Source organism: Pholcus phalangioides, unplaced genomic scaffold, assembly GCF_987345545.1.
Source record: "Pholcus phalangioides strain wild (caught in Gottingen) unplaced genomic scaffold, Ppha-v1.0 ptg000004l_1, whole genome shotgun sequence".
NCBI classification, from domain to species: Eukaryota; Metazoa; Arthropoda; class Arachnida; order Araneae; family Pholcidae; genus Pholcus; species Pholcus phalangioides.
The window spans coordinates 1428088-1449133 of NW_028301597.1; the positions used below are offsets into that span (position 1 = coordinate 1428088).

Consider the following 21046-nt stretch of genomic DNA (forward strand, 5'->3'; position numbering starts at 1 on the left):
TATCAAGAGATATACATCGCAGAAAGACCACAAGAACGATACTCTATTGCGAGATGTACATATTTCTGGAATATTAATTTTTCTCAGAGAGTCGACCGTACCTATAAATAGTGAGTCGATCACAAGAGGAGAGTTGTTGGATTTTGCGTTCGAGAAGATAACTCTGATCCGGTTAGCGTGTACCTCTGACGAAATAAATGTAAAAATTGCTGTTCTGTGAATATAAATTTGTAACGTCTTGCAGTGTTTCCATCATCTGCTTACCTGTATTTTATCCGGAGCAATATATATCACGAGATGACAGCAGGACTATGTGAACCATATTTTATCGGGAAGCGTACATAGACAGTGCCGTCTTAAGGCATGGGCTCACCCGGGCACCTCAAGCGATGAGGAGCCTCACAAAAATGAGATCTGGTTGAAATTTTCGAGAAGTTTGGTAGGGCCCCCCCCCCCCCCAAGACGACCGTTTACATAGCAGGACCACGTGAACCATGCTTTATCATGCAGATAGCAAGGACCAGTCTGGTTTCTCGTGGAATTTAAAGGGAACGTTCTCAAATTTTCAAATCTTTTTCATTGCTTTCCGTGGGGCTCGGTTTCTTGTTAAATTTAAAAGGAATGTTCTCAAATTTTCAAATCTTTTCCACTGGTTTCCGTGGGGCGTGCTCGGTTTCTAGTGAAATTGAAAGGGAACGTTCTTAAATTTTCAAACCTTTTCCACTGCTTTCCGTGGGACTCGATTTCTTGTGAAATTTAAAAGGAATGTTCTCAAATTTTCAAATATTTTCCATTGGTTTCCGTGGGGCTCGGTTTCTTGTGAAATTTAAATAGAACGTTTTCAAATTTTCAAATATTTTCCACTGGTTACCGTGGGACTCGGTTTCTTGTGAAATTTAAAAGGAATGTTCTCCAATTTTCTTTTCCATTGGTTTCCGTGGGGCTCGGTTTCTTGTGAAATTTAAAGGGAATGTTCTTAAATTTTCAAATCTTTTCCATTGGTTTCCGTGGGGCTCGGTTTCTTGTGAAATTTAACAGAACGTTCTCAAATTTTCAAATCTTTTCCATTGGTTTCCGTGGGGCTCGGTTTCTTGTGAAATTTAAAGGGAACGTTCTCAAATTTTCAAATATTTTCCATTTGTTTCTGTGGGGCACGGTTTCTTGTGAAATTTAAAGGGAACGTTCTCAAATTTTCAAATATTTTCCACTGGTTACCGTAAGGCTCGGTTTCTTGTGAAATTTAACAGAACGTTCTCAAATTTTCAAATCTTTTCCATTGGTTTCCGTGGGGCTCGGTTTCTTGTGAAATTTAACAGAACGTTCTCAAATTTTCAAATATTTTCCGCTGGTTTCCGTGGGGCTCGGTTTCTTGTGAAATTTAAAAGGAATGTTATTGAATTTTCAAATATTTTCCACTGGTTTCCGTGGGGCTCGGTTTCTTGTGAAATTTAAATAGAACGTTCTCAAATTTTCTTATGTTTTCCATTGCATTCCGTGGGGCTCGGTTCCTCGTGAAATTTAAATAGAACGTTTTCAAATTTTCAAATCTTTTCCACTGGTTTCCGTGGGGCTCGGTTTCTTGTTAAATTTAAAAGGAGTGTTCTCCAATTTTCTTTTCCACTGGTTTCCGTGGGGCTCGGTTCCTCGTGAAATTTAAAGGGAACGTTCTCAAATTTTCAAATATTTTCCATTTGTTTCTGTGGGGCACGGTTTCTTGTGAAATTTAACAGAACGTTCTCAAATTTTCAAATATTTTCCGCTGGTTTCCGTGGGGCTCGGTTTCTTGTGAAATTTAAAAGGAATGTTATTGAATTTTCAAATATTTTCCACTGGTTTCCGTGGGGCTCGGTTTCTTGTGAAATTTAAATAGAACGTTCTCAAATTTTCTTATGTTTTCCATTGCATTCCGTGGGGCTCGGTTCCTCGTGAAATTTAAAGGGAACGTTCTCCAATTTTCAAATATTTTCCACTGGTTACCGTGGGGCTTGGTTTCTTGTGAAATTTAACAGAACGTTCTCACATTTTCAAATATTTCCCACTGGTTTCCGTGGAGCTCGGTTTCTTGTGAAATTTAAAAGGAATGTTCTCAAATTTTCAAATATTTTCCACTGGTTTCCGTGGGGCTCGGTTTCTTGTGAAATTTAAAAGGAATGTTCTTGAATTTTCAAATATTTTCCACTGGTTTCCGTGGGGCTCGGTTTCTTGTGAAATTTAAATAGAACGTTCTCAAATTTTCTTATGTTTTCCATTGCATTCCGTGGGGCTCGGTTCCTCGTGAAATTTAAAGGGAACGTTCTCCAATTTTCAAATATTTTCCACTGGTTACCGTGGGGCTTGGTTTCTTGTGAAATTTAAGCAAACTTTGTCGAATTTTCAAATCGTGTCCTTTCCACTGGTCATTGATAATTTTAACATAATAACCGCACCACGGTCAGTTTTTGCACACGAGAGCTAATTGGACAGGTACCTACAATTTATTGCCGATTCCGAACGGCAGATTTTTTTTATACTCACCGAGAGGTTGGTGTGATAACCCCTCGGTGCGGGATTGCCTGCGATAGCATTCTTTTTCTGTGGTTATGTCACCGTTTTTGTTGTACCCCTGTGTCAGGAAAGTTTCTGACTAGGACGAACCGGGTATCGAACTTGCCTCTGAAAGTCCTTTGGTACTTTAGGAGAGCATCTTATCGACCTGGCCTACCTCACCCAGCAGCATTCAATATACTTCTTTACCCTCACCCGCGTGGACATTACACCAGGATCCCATTCGTCGAAAAGGTGATCGCGTTGATTTTGGATTATGACTAGAAGAGGTTAACTTCATAGGTGGAGATAGACTTGAAAGTCTGGGGGGGGGGCACGGCCATTATTGCTTGGAGGGCACTATGATGATGATGATGATGTCAATTCATATATACACATTTACATTAGATCAGTCGACTCCACCTTTGACGCTGGGGGGGAGGGCAATATCCCCAGACGCCCCCCCCCCTCCTACCGTATCTCCACCCATGGTTAGCCACCCTTACTCTATGATGATTGCCATAAAAATTGCCCTAAGTCTGGCGAGTTCATGAAATGGCCAGACATTGGACGTTAACCATGCACCATGCACAATCCCATTGAGCTTCACAATTTCTGCGCGTGTAGAAACGTTTTCGGAGCAGCATGCCAGGTCCTAGTTTTGCTTTGTCCACATGTTGAGGTGTGATAAAACAGCAAGTATACTCGGGTTCCTTGGGGGAAGAGAGAGATAAAATTAATATGTCCGCCTATTATTATTTAAATCCGGGTTTTCCTAGGAGCAGGTTTTTGGCACCGCGTGCAACGTGAACCGCGCAGTCACGCCGCCGTCGTCCGTCCACTCACCAATATGAAAAGTGGTACGATTGTTTTCCTGCAGAGCGCAACATGCCAGCGCTTTATGTCGGGCGTGCTTCTGGAGGAGACAAATGCATCGTGCACCGCTGGTTTCGCCTATCTACTCTTGACTTTTCTTGTTTTCTTTCCGGTCCGTCTGCCCTTTTTTATTGTATAAAATGGCGAAAATACGTGGAAATGCCGACGCCAGAATAGATGATGTGCCACACTAGGAAAACACAAACGCAACGCGTGATAAAGTTACACGTTTCTGCCGACGCGAAATGGTCCTATTCGGTTCACGCGGCGCTGATAAACCTGTTCCCAAGAAAACATGGCTTTACTTTTCTTCAACCATGAACGAACCTGTTGTGATCGCATTGCCACAACCTTCTACCACATAAGATTCCGGAAACGTGGCACGAGTCTTTTTAATGTACACGTTGATCGGTTACCCACGATCAATGGCGTCGGAGCCAGGGCTGCAGTGGGTGTTCGAGCACCGGAATTAACCCATCCGCTTCAACACTACATGTGCAATCAGACACTGTTAGGTACACACACAGTTACACCTACGGCACAACTCACTAGGTAGTAAATCACCCATAAATGGTGATAGACCCCGAGTTGCGCTCGGTTTGAAAGAAAAAAAACCCCTCCGTTTACAAGCGATTGGCAAGAAATTCGGGTGCTCTTTATTTCACGAATCGGCGAGCATCCGAATTTCTTGCCAATCACTTATAAGCGAAGGGGTTAATTCTGGAGTTCGAACACCCACTGCACCCCTGGCTCCAACACCGTACAACGGCTGTACTTTATAAAAGACTCATGCCACCTTTCCGGAATCTTATATGTTGGAAGGTTGTGGCAATACGATCACAACTGCTTAACCTTGTCCTAACTAAGCGCACATTAGGAAAAGGAAAAGAAAAAAGAAGTGGAAGAGAAAAGGAAGGGGGAAAAACAAATAAAAGAGTAGATAAGTTGATTAGAAAATATAGGTACAAAGTAGATTTCACTTTTCACCCTCATCCGACCTATTCGCTTTCATTCTTATAAGAAAGATACATCATATGTGGAAAAAAAATCACTGTCTGGGTGTACAAAAAACCAAGAGGAAAAAACATTATAGGGTTGCAAGAAAGCTTCACGATGATGATGAGAGAGGAAAGAAAACGGAGAGAACTCGCTTGAATTTATTCCACTGGCATTTGGACACAATATTACGTCCATGATCGTAAAGTGGTTAATTCAGAAATCAAAATCTACAACTCGAGCACCCACCGGTCTAAAACATTTCCACGCCTCTGCCAAAGATCTTCCTGTTTGTCCGGTTCGTGTTGCTTGTTTTTTAGAAAAAAAGTGACATTCCGTGCACGTTTACCGAAAGTTCAGCAAATCTCTCAGGCACAAGCAGTACGCACGCTAATACAAATACAATGTCACAACAGGCAAAATGCCTTACAAGGTGGCCGAGAAAAGATGCCCATAACAAATATGGATGTCATACATTTCTAAAATGCAGCAACTTATTATAATAGTAACCTGATTATAAAAAAAAATTATAACACATGAGGATTTTTTTTATTTTTTAATGCGAACATTTCATAGTGTACGGTGTAGGACAAAATACAGAGATCTGGTAACCGTATCGAAATTTCTCGTTACACATCGGAATCAGTGGCGTATTTATGGGGGGGGAGGGGATTAGCGGGTTAAAATAGCCCAGGGAGGCAAATTTGAAGAAAGTTGCTAAGAAAATTAGTAGAGTGGGACAAGGGAGGCGAAATTTGCACAGCCCTCAATAAATCAGCCTCTGCCAAATAGCAAGGACTTTCAAACCGAGCACAACTCAGGTCTGTCACCATCTATGGGCGATTTACTACCTAGTGAGTTGTGCCGGAAGTGTAACTGTGTGTACTTAATAGTGAGTGCGTATGTAGTGTTGTGTTTGATTTTTTAGTGCTGCCATCTATATTTCAGAAGTGAGTGATGTATTACGATTGAATTACATTTGTAGGTCTGTTGAAATAGCAAGAACTAAGTCAGTGAGTGACCCAGAGAGTTTGCAAGCACGTGAGTGAGCAAACGACTGACTTAGAACGTGGAGGGATGTAAATGACAAAACGAGCTACCCACAGAGCAAGGGACATGGGCGGAGATACGGGGGGGGGCGTGGGGGCATTCTCTCCCCCCCCCCACAGAGTCAAACGTGGAGTCGACTGATCTAATGTATATATGTGATGATGTCAATTCATATTGACATCATCATCATCGTGCCCCCCCCCAGACTCAATCTCCGCCTATAGCAAGGGACCAGGTCAGTGAATGACCTAGAGCCAGGGCTGCAACTAGGGGGGGGGGCGGACAGGTAGATCTGGTGGACCGGAATGGGTGCCAAATTCACCTTTTAAGTGCTTCTTCTACATGCAAGGAGCGCCAAAATTCTGGCTTGCCCAGGGTTACAATAAAGTATCTAGCTGCAGCCCTGTGTGTATATATGCATATACCGGCTCCGTCATTGACGCTGGGAGAGCATTGCCTTCCCCCTCCCCCGATGTCCTCTCGTATCTCCGCCAATATATAATCCCGCTGCGATCCCTGAGATCTCAGTCACGACCACCTAGATAACATAGATAAGGTTACCTAGATAGGTTATATTAGAACTCCTTAATACTTCATATACTCCAGTATATGAAGGCGTCTTAGGTTATATAGGAGGTCGTGTCTCAGTACGTGGTAAGCCACAGACGGTGACGTTTTTACCATTTCCGCAACGGGGGGGGGGGGTGCAGTAGGTACTGGTTCACCGGGCACCGAACCAGGGGGGGGGGAGACACACAAATTCACCACCTCTTCCAGCATTACAAGGGAGTTTTCCTGCCCTGTTGACCAACCATATAGCTGCGGCCCAGAACGCGTGCAGGTATGCGAGTGACTAAAATAGCGTGCAAGCATGTGAGCTACCATAAAAGAGTAACTTTAGAGAGACAGGTGCAATTGCAGGAGTGGGAGGGAGCCAAGTAGGTTATAGCACGGGGGTGTGGAATATATATTAGTAGTACTCACGAAAATTGGAGTAGAATAGAAGTAGGGCCAGAGAGAGAGCGAAATTCGCGTAGCCCGCAGACGGCAAAACCATATGCAGTCGAATCCCGTTATAACGAACTCCAAGAGACCGTAGAAATCACTTCGTTATAACGAAATTTCGTTGTAAAGGAATTCCAAGTTGTTTAAAAATGGCCCTGTATGTAAACTTATCTGGGGATTCGAAAAGTGTCCGTTAAAACGGGATTCGACTGTAAATGCGCCTCTGATCGCAATCGGGGACATAAGCAGGGAAAGGCATCCTCTCTTGAAAGTATTTAAAATCAAAAAAATATTTTGTTTAAATTTTTGTTTTGAATTCATTTAAAAATATCTTGAAATTCGTGAAAAATACCTTTTTTTTTTTTTGCTACATCCCTCAATCAACCTTACATAAGTCTGGAATCACTGGAGGGAGGGGGGGGGGCAAAAGTTTGAATCCCCTCAATTAATTTATTCTCTCCCCTCCCCTCACGTCATTTCTGTCCATTTTTTTGCAATTGTCTTTGTTTTTCCGATGAAATCGATCCTCCCTCAAGGATGCGGAAAGTGAAAAGACGTTCGCTGAAAACCTAAGTTCAAAAATCGATTATCTATTATATAATCGATTTTATATCAATGTAGCTGTAGTAGTTAGTGGTCATTTGGTGTTTACATCATTTCTGTGTTGTATTTACCTTGAAAAAAAAATCTCGGATTGTGACGAGATAACACATCATAATCAAACTGTTATACTAGGAAAGAGTGGAAATTGGTTTTTTTTGTTTATCAATGGCTTTTGTTTAATTTTAGGCACGCGAATTTGCTCGTCGTATCAGTGCGTGCGTGAAAATGAAAATCTTCCATCAATGAGTCATAGATAAAAAAAAAATAACACCACATGAGTAGATTCCCGTGATAAACTGACAACGGATTGCTTTTCCTCTTTTCGGAAATTGAAAGAACATCTGTTATTAAATCATCGTGTCTGTCTTTTTTTTTGTACTTACAATCATAACATGATTGTTGCTGTTCTGTCCGAGGTAAGACACAATCCCCCCACCCCCCCTTTTTTCTTACAATTTCCTCAAATTCTACGTCACTGAGAGGCAATTGTTATTAATAATTTGTTGTCACTTGTTTTTTCCCCCGTTTAGTAATTAAGGTATCTGATTATCTTTCTTTGTACTTTTCTTTAAAACGGGGACTGGGGTGAACTTTAATAAAATTTTTTTGGTAGAAATTTTTTTTGTCTCAAAAAAAAGGAGAAAAAAATAAATTTTGGACTGCTTAAAATGTAATTTTCTATGAAAGAGTCATATCTTTAAGCTAAGTTCATTTAACGTTCGATTGCAAATAGTTCTGTGAATGTAATGTCTTGTTATTTTCGCAGTTCATTCAGGTAGTAATGGTGCAGGTTGTGAACCAAAATTTAAAGGATTGTATGGTACACTCACATAAGCAGGGCTTGACAAAGAAAAACATTTAGGTGCCAGAAATTTTTTTGTCTTGGGGGAAAAAGGTTCAAAATCGTGCTTCTTCATGGCATGGTGGCCGTCTTTTATGTCAGTAGATATGCTGCTATAAATTCCAAACAATTTCTTTTACTACTCAACCTGCTATTTAGTAATTACAGAAAGAAAATTTTAGGCAACAATGTAAATTTTTTAGGTGCCTGCTCATACATTTACACCCACAAATCTGTTGATGCACATGTGAATTTTTTGAAATTTCTTGTAAAAAAACACTGTAATCCGACAAATGCATGTGATAGATCTTAGATTTTGGTTCATGACCTTGACAGTATAAAGCAGAATATCTTAGTAAAATTTTACAATGATACAATCAAGAGATTTTTATAAATTGTGTTTAAATCTTTGTAAAACATGTTTTAAGTTTTTATTCACAGATTACTTAATGTAAAAACACAACATTAAAGTGGACTTAACTTTGGTTCTAAGTGTCATATAGACGAAACACGAAACAAGGCCTGTTTTGGGATTATTAAAAAGTAAGGCTTTCATAAAAAATTAAAGAAATTCAATATTCTCTTCCAAAATGGTGTTTTAAATGTAGGTGGATACCTTAATATGGAAGATTTATGAAATCTTTTATTGATTTTCTTTTCCATTGTTGGTTGACTGTCTATGGTTCATGCCCCCACAACAGGGTTGAAGCTATGATTGGATTTTTTGCAAAATGTAAAAGAAAATCCTAGAATGTGCGAAAGAAATAGTAGCCACTTTTGCAAAAATGCGTACAGGAGGTACAAAACGAGTAGGCGCCAGAAATCCATTAATCTTTAGCATTTTGCTATAGCTTTTTTTTCCCCATTATTACTTTTTTGCTAAAGGAATTTTTTATCTAGCTTAAACTCTGCCCACAAAGTATTGAATTTTTTTATGAATGGGGATGTAAATTGGTGCTGATAGCAAGTTTTTTATTGAAAAAAAACACGTCAAAACAGTATGAATTTAATGAAAAGAGTGGATTTTTTATTTAGTGAAATTAGTTAATTAAGGGTAAAGTTTACAGTTTGTCTTAATTTTAATGTTATTTATTAAAAACAGATAATATCTTGCTAAACAAATTTTTATAGCTTTTACCTTGAATTTTATTTCCTATTAATTCAATTTGGAGCAGTTTTATGAATCTCTAAACACATAAAATTTCAGCAGCTCTCAAAAAATGTCACCAACAAGGAAATGACTCTTTTTAGACAAAAAATCATTATACTTATTTAGCTGTATTTTTTACTGAAGTGACGCTGAAAATTTTACTTTCTAATACCAAAAAGAAAAAAAAATTGACGAAGAGCAGTTGATGGAATGAGTTTTTTTGACCCTGTACGGTAGGGTGGATCTATTCAAAATGTGGATAAAAGAATCAGCGTGGGGTGTAAAAGTTGTCTTTTAGGCATACTAGCATGTATGCAAATTTTTTTCAATTTGATTAATTTCTTTCGGTGCCCCAAGACACAAGTATTTGCCAAAAATACATTTTTATGCAAATTTTGGATTAAAACGTATCTATAAAAAAATGAGTTAAACAATTGATTTTACATGGAAAAAGTATAAGCAGAGAATGTAAATTGTTTATTGTGTATTATTAAATGTATAAAATTACTTTATTTATATATCATTCAGCAACCTGCAACTACTTTTTGCTTTTTTTATATTTTACAATATAACACAATTTTACCCTTTTTTGAAGACAAAGATGAACTTTGTCACAATTTCAACTTTTCCTAAACGAAACACATTGTTACAGGAAAATTAGGACAAGAGTATTATTTTATCCTAGCCAAATTTTAATAAATTTTCATAAAAATGTCAATTTTTGAGGCACTGGAAAATATGAAAGGGTTTCAATAAAAAAAAAATTATGCAAATTAATATACCCAAGACACAACTTTCCCACCCCATGCCAAAAGTAATTTCAGAAAAATAATTTTCCTATATACTTTTGATCCACCCTAATGTACAGTATCCGGTGATGATAAGAAATCATGTTTGTTTCAGCTATTTTGATTCTTATAAGTGGTTGATTCGTATATCTGGAGACTTTTTTTCTATTGCTCCTCTGTAGTTACCATTGAAGTATGCGGGGGAGGGGGTGCCCTTTATCTGAGATTATGATTTTTTTTAACATCATGTGATGTTTTTGAATCCATCATGTAGGCCTATTCGGCCAAAACACTAGCCAAATATTCATTATTCAGCTATTTGGCCAAATCACTATTCGTTTCATCCCTAATGATTCTTATCATTATTTGTTTTTTCACACTATAAATTTGCTATATAAAAGGACCCAACAAATATCCCAGCCCTAGAGCCCTGCTGTAAGATGTGGTTGGTGGCCATGATTTTCACCAGAAAAAAAAATATGAGGATATATTCTAAGAACTCCTGCAAAGAAATTTGAAATAAATTGAAATTTTTTTTCTACCTACTGTATGTGATTGTTATATCTTGATGAATATTATTTTATACCAAGTATTAATTACATTCTTTTTATGTAATAGATATAAAGATGCCTGTGAAAAAAATCCACATTTTGCCAGTTATTGTATCTGTCCTGATTCCATCATCATTTTTAATAACGTAAGAATTTTTTTATTTTTCTAAAAAGTTACGTTTGAATTAATCATTGTTAGTTGTGTATTATTGTGTTTTGTTTAGAATTGATTAACCAAGCCTCTTATCAACCAAAAAATCCATTAACTGTGGCAACTGACTAGAAAAAAGTCGACCTAAGAACAGTTTTGTTTGGATATGCTAGTAGTGGCAACAGGTTTAAGCCACTTCTCTTTAGACAAACCGTGAAGCTGAGGGTTTAAGACAAACATCATTGCCAGTCACTTACACTCACCAGAAATCAGAGTGATTTGAACATTTTTGGGTAGTGGTTTCATAAAGATTTTGCACTGTTAACTCCCAGTATTACAGTAAAATGGTAATAAAAATATTTACTTCAAACCCCTGATTAATGGTCACCCTTCTTTTACAGACAATTTTTTTTGTCCCCTCGTGAGGTTTTACTGTTAATAACATCATTTAACTCAATTTTTCTGTAAAAAATTATGATTAACTACTAAAAAATATTTGTCAAGTCCGTCTTACTACTGAATGTGACTACCATTCAACCTATCCATCCTCCTCAATTAGCAATCATCTCTATATTAAGTAAGGTGAATCTGGATCCATTCTATTTGATTAATTGAAATACGTCAAAACTTTGCTAAAATGATAATCTTTTGTACAATAATATTGTTTCTTGGTGTGAGAGTATTGTTTTATCAAGGTTTCACTGTACTACTGTATTTTCATTATTTTGAAAGCAATAGTTTTTGGAAAATAAGCCTTACTGAGAAAAATGACACACAGGAGGAAAAAGTTCTTGTTGAAATGCTGTAACATCATATAAGCTGCTCGTCATTTTGATTGAAAAAACCAATGATATTCAAATAAAGTGTTTTTTGTGACTTACCATAAAAGATTTTTTTCAATAATTTTATATTATTACGTGATCATGTAGATGAATTTCAGATATTCTGACATCAGATATTATTCAGGAGTAAAAATTTATTTTTCCAAACTATTGGATGGAACAGAAACAATACTTATAAGAATTAATCAAATCTGTTCAAAGTTATAAAGTCCAAAAATAAATGTATAGGAAGCAGTTTTGAATTAGTCACAAGAAGTAGATTAACCCTTTAAGCAGTTTTTAAAAATTTCCTGATCCACATTATAACTGCTGCAGTAGAAATCATGAAACTTTCTAGAAATTGCCACTTATTTTCAAGAACAATATATATTTTTTTGAATGCATGAGCTGATAAATGCTTGTCCCCCACCCCCCCAAATACAAAATAATAACAAAACAAGGAACAAAAAACTATAGTTTTTTTCTCTCATTTATGCTATAAGCATAATCGTGTACTACCTCAAAAGGAAAATAAAAACATCCTTTCTCCCCCTCTGTTATCAAACTTTGAATAAAGGCTGACTTTGGCCATGGGCAGTTAATTGACAAGGAAAGCACGTTATCAAGAAAACTTAAAATAGCCTGGGCTCCAAGATGGCAAAATAAGAGTTTTAAAAACCTGAGATATTTTGGGAATGCCGAAATAAAGTCAATCAAGTTAGACAAAATATCTCAGGATTTCTGCTGTAAGGCTTAATTTTTAAAGCCATTAGTACATGAGCTGCGGCTTTATTACAAAAAATTATGGTTGTTTTAGAAAATATGTGTATAAACATATTTAGGCCATTATTACATATAAATTTGTGTCATAAGCATTAGAATTATGAGTTCATATTTGCATTTCTTTTTTTTGCTACTCTTTTGTTAGTTCGAGTTTTTTATTTATCCAATATTTATTGCAGATACTGCATTGCAGTTGCATTGAAACATGTTGAGGCTGAATTTCCATATATCAGTGACACTGGCACTTACATTCCAGAGAGCTGCATTTTCAGCCAGTTTGTGAATCTCATTGCTGCTTTTTGTGAGTATATCATATTATCATCCATTGAAAATATATGGGCAGAAAGATATCATGGCTGTCTGAAGTCACAAACAACACGTACATCATCTTTGTAACCAAATTTATTACTGGAGAAGCCTTTTCTCAAAAATATTTTTTCAAAGACATGCAAGTGGGGAAGAGGTAGCGATCATGTTAAAAGACAGCTACCGAGTGGTAAACCAACAGACTTTTAGTTATGTCATGCAGACTTCAAATGTCACCCCAGTGTAACCCGATACGTGCATAACTTCGGCAACATCATAAATATGTTAGGACCACACACACCATGTTCCTGCATATGTACCAGTTCGTAGTTCCCAACTTCGAGGCGCAAATGCGAGCCGATCTCCCCATTAAACAGTCTCGCGACAGAGAGCAACAGGCCTACAATGATTAATTATTCAATCATTACACTTCACTCATAGTTAGAAAAACTGGTGACAGATGGCAGCACTACACATAACAAGCATTACACAGAAACAAACTTTACGTCAGGTTTCACTACACGTACACACACAATTGTACCAATTCGTTAGAGGTTCCGCAAAGGAATATGGATGAGGTACACGTGTGGTTTAGTAGTAGTAGTAGTTCGGTAGGAATTCCCCAGAGACATGTTCACGAGTTACACGTATAGTTAAGTAGTAGTAGTGGATTTCAGATATTTAAAATATATATATATAAGGGTTGGCATTTTTAATGCAATTAGGCATAGCCACCCTTCAGAAACGCCTACACTTTTTGAACCATGCATGAGGTTCCCCCTGATGAAGACCCACTGCATAGGTTCTATTTCACTTTCAAAAATTCGATTTTTTTTCTCTTTTCTTAAAATAATTCTTTTTTTGTATGTATATGTGTGTGTTGGTACTTAACTTTTCAAGGGCAGCTATTAATTTAAATTAAAAGTGTACCATAATTAAAAAACAGCCATGATTATATTTGAAAAAAAAATCACTTTTAACAAAAAAAAAAGTTTTTTGAGTGGAAGTTCCTTTTTCACAAATAAATGCAAAATTTCCGATTTCAAACCCTTTTTTTTTTTGTGAAATTTTGATTTTTTATTTGTGAAATTTACATATGTCTAGTCATGACATGCATATTTCTTGGGTACGTTCTGTTCACATTTTGTAAGAGTTTGCATCGATAATTCAGTTAGAACTGCCAATTTCTTTATGCTTTGGTAATTCTCAAAGCACTATTTCAAAAAATAATTTGAATCTTTTTCATGATAAAGATAAATTTTTTCAGTAACCTCATTGGGCATTTTGGATGCTGTGACTTTTGTATTTGTATATAAATAGAATTTTTTTTCTTTTTCAGTGGCTGCTACTATGTATTTTAGATACAAGCTTATCGAACAACATTATCGGGATCACCTATCATCAGAATCTACCAGAGTGCTTAAGATTAATTTTGCTGCAATCATAGTTGGGTGGATAGGATGTTTCTGTGTTAGCCTTCTCTGTAATTTCCAGGTGAGTTTACTATCTGCATAGCATTTAAATAAAACCTTGAACCATAATTTAAAATAAGGTCTCTAATCTGAATGAATCTGCATGCATAGGGCTGAAGAATTTCCATGTAGACGGCATGCAATCAAAAATGTTTTGGGGGTGAGGAGGGGGTGTGAACTGAGCGAAACAATAAATGTTTGCCTTTTGTTGTCTAGTCTTGCAATTTCTGTTTAGTCATTGTTTTTTTTCCTTCTATTCTGTCTATTCATGAAAGAAAATATGTGTAATGTTTCTAGTGATTATTTTCTTCATTCATTTACAGGAGACACGTGTAGTTATTGTTCATATAGTAGCATCACTTTTTGCTTTTGGATGTGGTGCCGTTTATTGCTGGTTGCAGACAGTAATATCTTATCATGTATGTCCTCTGTTGAATTCAGCAGCTGTATATCGTATCAGATGTGTTCTATCGTTCATTGTATCTGCCACGTTTATCTCCAGTATCCTTAACAATCATTCCTATCTACATAGTTTATTTCTTCACTTTCAAGAACATTTAAGTAATATGTGTGTATATCATTTGTCAATGTCTGATGTTGTACTGGGTATATATTTTTGTTTGTTTAATCTCATTATAATGGACAGCCCCTATAATGATTATAGGGGCTGTGTGAAGGTTATCCGTTTTAATGAAAGTCCAGTTTATAAAAAATAATTCTTATGTGGGTGTAATGCAACAAGGTGTACATTCATGAGAATACAGTAGTTAGCTCTAAAAAGGCTATAAAAATTGTTTAAAAAAAAACACCCATCAAATAGGAAGCAGCTTTCAAAAAATGTTGAATTGATAAAGATGAGTATGTATACACTGCATTAAGCTTAATTTTTTTGGTTGGTGAGAGGTATGAGTTATGCAGTGCATCCATGTTTACACAAAACAGCACAACAATCAATGTTTAATATCTTGCTTGAAAATGTAAAATCCGTCAGATAAGAATCAACACCCTTTAGTAAATTAAATTTTTTAACTGGCCATTATAAGCAATGTTCATTATAATAAGGTTCTACTGTATCACCTAAATTTATGAGGAAACTTATATAATCACTATAATAACCATGTTTGAAACAGTTTAAGATCTTATGCAGATTGTATGTTGTGTATATGTTGCTTTTCTTTCGTTTTTAATATAATACAGTGGATTCTGTTTGGGACATCATTGTCAAGACCATACAATAGGACCATACAGTGAGAAATTACTTAAGCAGAAATATTTTGATATGGGTAAAAATTAATGCTACAGAAATAAGACATCTCCGATGGGAAAATGACTTGACCCATCTTTAATGGGATCTACTGTACCTGTGGCTACACTGTAGCTATGTTGTTAATGTTCCAACGTCTGGTTTAAAATTATATGTTAGAGTTTTAATTCAGTCATGAAAGCACTTAAACATCTGTTTGGAATTAGCTTAAAACTTTACATCCCAATCTGATTAGTAACCATATACATAAAATTACTGTGAAGAAATCGAGTAATTCTCACAAAAGTTTTCTATGCCTAGACTGATGAAAAGCAACACATATGCTGAGAAGTAAAATGGCATATAATAGCATTCAAGTCTAGTTTTGTAAAAATGTGTGCATAAAATATGTTGAGGTTTGATTTAACTGCATAGATAAATATTGAGAGCACATTAAGATGGCCAATAAATTTTTTTGTACACGCATTACAATGCTATTATACCCCATGAAAAATAGATTCAAAGTATGGGTGCATAAACTTTGGCTTGCAACCAATTGAGCTCATTTGAGATTATTATCTGGCTTGCAAAACATTTTAAAAGAAGTATATTTCAATTAATTTCATCACAGTGTTCTTTGTTCAAATTTTACCCTTGAGGAACTCAACCAGTTTTTGCACAGTTCAAAAAAATAGTTCCAGGCAAAACATGACCATGTTTTTACTCTCATGATTCAAAGGGTCGGAAACATTTCATGTTTCAGAATAAAAATGATACCACTGGGAATCTTTTTTTCTTAATTTATCTTACAAGCTGTGATATTAAAAATATGAATTTGATTTTTCAATGTTGCTGTATTGCACCTTGACATTTTTCTAGCCCTTGTTGCAGGCATTCTAGCTCGTAAATATTTTCATGGAAGTGATGCCACTAAATGGTACCCGAAAGATGGTGTAAGTTTAATTTCTTGAGAGGATAAAACTGACATTGATGCAATAAGATAAAAATATTTGACAGTACTATTTTTATCCTTCCTGCTCTGTTCTTTCATTTATTTCATTTTAATGGAGAAATTAATTTTTTAAAATAAAAGTTATATAAATATTTTGCTCGTAAATTTAATTGCAAAAATGTATGTTTGTGCCGCCATATCTTGAAATAAATTCCATGAAGTTTTGAAGTGTATTATTATTATTTTTTTAATTTCAATTTTTGAAAGATAAATGACAAAAAAGGATAAGAAATAAGGTATCAGGTTCTTGACATAAATTTTTAAAAGTGGAAAATTCCTTATACATGTGGTATATTTGTCAGTTTATTTGGTTTATTCTTCTTCTTTTTTTTCCATCATCATAGGGGTTCTTAGAACATGTGATCAGTACTGTTTCAGAATGGGTTTTGGTGATGTCCTTCGATTTTTACGTGCTTACCTTTGTTGTCGAGATGAAAAAGGTGGCAGTTTCCTCCCCTCAGGTGATTTAATAATTTTTCAACTTTGATCTTGATTATCAACTACTCTCAGAAATTCATTGTTTTGCCAAATATTAATGGTTTTTCTTTGTAATGTGATATAAATTCTGAAAAATAAAGAAGTAAAATTTCAGTTTTCAAAGTCAGTATTTTTGTTAAAATATTGAAAAAAGAAAATCAGCTGCTAATTATCCTACAATTTTTAATTTGGTGATTATCAAAGCCATACATTGTTTGGCTATTTCTAAGTAATATTATTTCTGTACATTGTGAATATATTTTTTGAATGAGACTTACATTATAAAAAAAGGAGCGTATAAAACTAGTTTGCAATGTGCCTAACAATACTGGATGTATTGTGCCTAACATATTGCTGGGAAGTTGCCTAGTAATACTGCATCAGTAAACAGTTATTACTTGGGCATTGTCAAACATTGTATTTTAAATTTTTACACATGATAATTTTTCTCAAGTTTTAATAGATTGCCATTTGATCAATTACGGTGGAATCTCGTTTATACGTCTCTCAGTTATACGACTTTCACATTTATACTATATTTGGCTTCGGTTGCAATTGGTGTTCCTATACATTTCCATATTAACATAATTTTTTCACCGCAAACCTCTCAATTATTTGGTGATTTCACTTTGACTCCAACTCAAACTCCAAATCATTAAAAACATGTCATTTATATCCATTAAATGCGCACAATTTTTGTAGGCAGTGAAACCCCATTTTTGAAACAGTTCTTGCATATTGTCATCATAAAATCTATTAATATCAGAGGAGGATTGCTTAAATATACGAAAACGACCTGAAAGCTGGCTGATGACCATTTAGAGTGGACACTTGAATGATTTGTTTGTTGCTTGTTTCTGAGAATACACTAACGCAGCGAGCCCCAAAGAAACAAGGTTTAATTGTTTGAAAGATAGTCATGTGTCCTTTCAGAAATTTTTTTCTCCCAATGTTTTCACCATTATTCATAGATGGCGTTAATGTCCTTTGTAAGCATTTCGAGGGTACAGGTCTGCCAATAAGAGACATATGGTCTTATATAGGCCAATATAGGTCTCGCACACACACACTCATCAGTTCTATCATTTCCAGTAGAATTTTCTTTTGTTGTGGTACTTTACTTGCTGGCTGTGTCAAGTGCACCATTCGTAATGGCGAGGAAATGAAAGGCGCTTTCTGTACAAGATTAATAGAAATTTTGGAAGAATTCAACAAGAATTTTAAATTAACGACTAAAGTTGAACTTGCAAAACATTTGAATATCTCTGTGACAACTTTGAAAATAATTATGAAGCAGAGAAATAGAACCAAAGACCAAGCTGCAGGTGCAGATCATCTGTTGCCAAAAAGATGAGCTTACAAGATGAGAAATTTCCCTAAGCAAAAATAATGTTCCGTTAATTTTATTTCTCTAAGATATTTGAAATGTGATTTTAAAATTCAATTTTTTTTCTCAAGTTTGATTGAAATGATTTTTTTTTTATAACAGAATTAGAGATATAATTAAACACATTCAATTTTATAATATTTTGTATGTCTGTTGGGGAGAGTAATTTTTTTAACAAAGTCTCAGATGTATGACTTAACATTTATATGCCAGTTTGACCCAGCCTTTTCAACATTGTATAAATGAGGTTCCACTATAGTAATTATTTTTCATGAGTTTTTTTTACATTTATTTTTTAAGTGTATTGTATTTTAACAAATATAGATTATTCATTCTACGTAATTGAATATTTCTGTTCATGTTGAACTGAACCTTTTTTCCCTGTTATGCAACAATTAGTAAATGAGATTATTTTTCCTGCAAAAACTTTCTATAGGTACATTTTATATTTGCTGATCGAGAGCTTCATCCTCATGATTTTTATGTGAATGAGGATCGGGTAGCCATTACGCAGTCCAATTCAAGTTTGAGATCCAATTCTGCTCCAGCAACACCTTATGAAGAGAGCATTGGGGGAGGAGTTGGCTCTTTGGTGACAAATGTTATACGCTGAATGATGGAAGGAAAAGACTTATTCATATTTTAACATACTGTGCTTAAAGGTAAAACTAATTTATGCTTTTGTTATTTTTATTTTCATATTAGGTTTCTTATTAATTTTTCTCTTTTATTTTCTCTGTTTTATTACCCACGATTTTTATGATATTCACGTAAGCATTAGACACTTTTTTTAAATTTCACTCTCCAATACAGAAGAAGAGACAGAAACAGAGAAGGTTCTCTTATGCGAGTGAAAAAAATGCTGAAGTTTATATATAGATGCCAATCATTTTCTGGTCGTGGTTGGGGAATATAATTGCACAGAAACCTATTTATGATCTGTCCGACAGCAGTGTAGTTGTGGACTGAATTTAGTTTCCAACTTTTTGAGTCCCAAATGCAAGTCACTTTTACCGCCTTGAAAAACGTTTTGCCCTGGTGAGCAATGAGACTTGAAAACCATATTCACTTGCCAGTTTCTTGCTTTCAAAATAGCGAGATAAATTTCAGTACTTTTTGTATACATGCAGGCATAACTCAAATTTCACGTTTCATTGTTAAGTTACTTAATTTTATGTATAATGTGACACACTCTAGTCGAATCGACCACCCAAGACTCATCTTGTAATGAAGTAAATTATGCAACTTTTTTTCATAATGTGTGATATTTTTATTTTTTTTTTAGGTCAGCCACGAAGTTAGAAACTGCTGGCAGATTTCTTAGCGCATAGAAGCACTGGATTCTTTTTTTTTACATTCAAAGATGTAGATTTATATATATATAGAAAAAGGGTGAATTCAAACATATATATTTTCTTAATTTATTTGTATCATAACTTTTGCATTTTTGCAAATTATAAGGGGAAAATCTCTCTCTTGACTGTGATTGAGAAGGTTTTTAGACTTTTTATTTCAATTTGCTTTACTTATTGAAAGTATTTTGAGGCTAGAGTTTTGCTTTAAACTGCAGTAAGCATTGACAAGAAACATTTAATTTGCAGTATTTATGAAGAAGGTGGTAAATGTGATTGTGTGAATACTTAGAAATACACCACAGTCAAGTAACATTGAAGTATTCTGACAAAATTTTCTTTGATGAATATTTCGTACTCAATAAGAAAAGGAGCAAAATGAAAATAATTTCTTCATAACATGGTAATTGTGCTCGTTTATATTCCTTTATTCTATCTTCATTTTTGTGAGGTTATTTTAAAAAAATTTGTGTTTAGAATTTTCTCTATTTATTCAATCAATACCTTTTCTATTGATTTTTTGTTTTCTGTGATTTTCGTTTTGTTGATTTCAAACATTTGCTCTTTTTTTATTGAAAAAAAGAAGACTTGGTTCATCCTTATTTGTTGAAAATTGAAATTGGGGTAATATTTGTGATTAATTACATTTTTAATTTTTTTTTAAATTTGGATGTGTGGTACTGTTTTTACCTGCATGCACGTTGAAACCATTATTTGAAGAAGTTGTCTTAGTGGTACTTGTGATGATTTGAAAATTAGTTTTACACTTTTGTCGTCACTTATTTAGAAATTTGGGTTATGATTACTGTTCACTAAATCTTTCCAATTTTTGAAAATTTAATTTAGCTTTCTATCAAAACATTTTAAGTAATTAAATGAGATCATGTTTAGTATAAATTATGTATTATTATATTAATTTTTTTCTTATTATCGCATCAATCATTTTACAGCAAGGCTATCTTTCATTTTTTAGGTATTTTAAAGCTGTATTTTTTTTTATACAGAATCTGTTTTATATATTGATATAAAGATTTTTACCAGCTATATTATTTGTGTGGATCATTTATACATAATGTAAAATATATACATATTTATATATTTGTTTCTTCTTGTAGATTTAATAGCTATTAAGCTTTGGTTATGTCTCTCTGCTTGATTTGTAAAATGTGAATGTTTCTGAATAATGGTTTTGTATGGTTGTAAACACAAGGTACACATTGCACTTTGGCCACATTATTCATTTCATTAAACATTGTCATTTTTCATTAGTTATGAAAATTGCTAGAAATACTTATTTTGATTAGAAAAAAAGATCAAATATGTGATAAGTATACTTATTTATCAGTTGATATGATAATGGAATGCTGCACTGTCTGGGCATGAAACCACTCATGGTCACTCCAAAAAGTGAGGCTTTATGTTCATTTAAATGTGAGCTATTAATATAACTCTGTGTTTATGGATAGTATTTCAAGGTCATGTTGGAGGTATTTTTCAATCGCAGGCACCATAATTGTTAAAACGAGTCTGTCTGCACGTTTATTTTTCAGTAATGAAAAAAAAATCTTGGTTCTTCTGTTCTTAATATTGATTTGTTTCCTCTCTTTAGCACTTTTTTCTTGTGAATCACAACCAATTGTCTAGCCTTTCTAAAATCCT

The 21046-nt window shown here is 34.8% G+C and overlaps 1 protein-coding gene across 1 annotated transcript; it reads left to right on the forward strand.

Annotated features, from left to right (window-relative positions):
- Positions 1-7113: 7113 nt before the first annotated feature.
- LOC149086401 (DNA damage-regulated autophagy modulator protein 1-like) lies at positions 7114-20430 on the forward strand. Its single transcript, XM_089255330.1, has 9 exons — positions 7114-7469; positions 10451-10529; positions 12318-12439; positions 13784-13938; positions 14240-14417; positions 16039-16112; positions 16516-16632; positions 18472-18697; positions 19321-20430. The coding sequence occupies exons 2-8, from the start codon at positions 10459-10461 to the stop codon at positions 18646-18648; spliced, it is 894 nt and encodes a 297-aa protein (XP_089111456.1). The 5' UTR covers positions 7114-7469; positions 10451-10458; the 3' UTR covers positions 18649-18697; positions 19321-20430.
- Positions 20431-21046: the final 616 nt, after the last annotated feature.

Excerpts from the sequence above, each read along its gene's own strand:
- LOC149086401 (XM_089255330.1), top strand. The coding sequence starts at position 10,459 with ATGCCTGTGAAAAAAATCCACATTTTGCCAGTTATTGTATCTGTCCTG. Across the intron at positions 12,440-13,783 it reads GAATCTCATTGCTGCTTTTT|TGGCTGCTACTATGTATTTT; the intron begins GTGAGTATATCA and ends TTTCTTTTTCAG. Across the intron at positions 13,939-14,239 it reads GCCTTCTCTGTAATTTCCAG|GAGACACGTGTAGTTATTGT; the intron begins GTGAGTTTACTA and ends ATTCATTTACAG.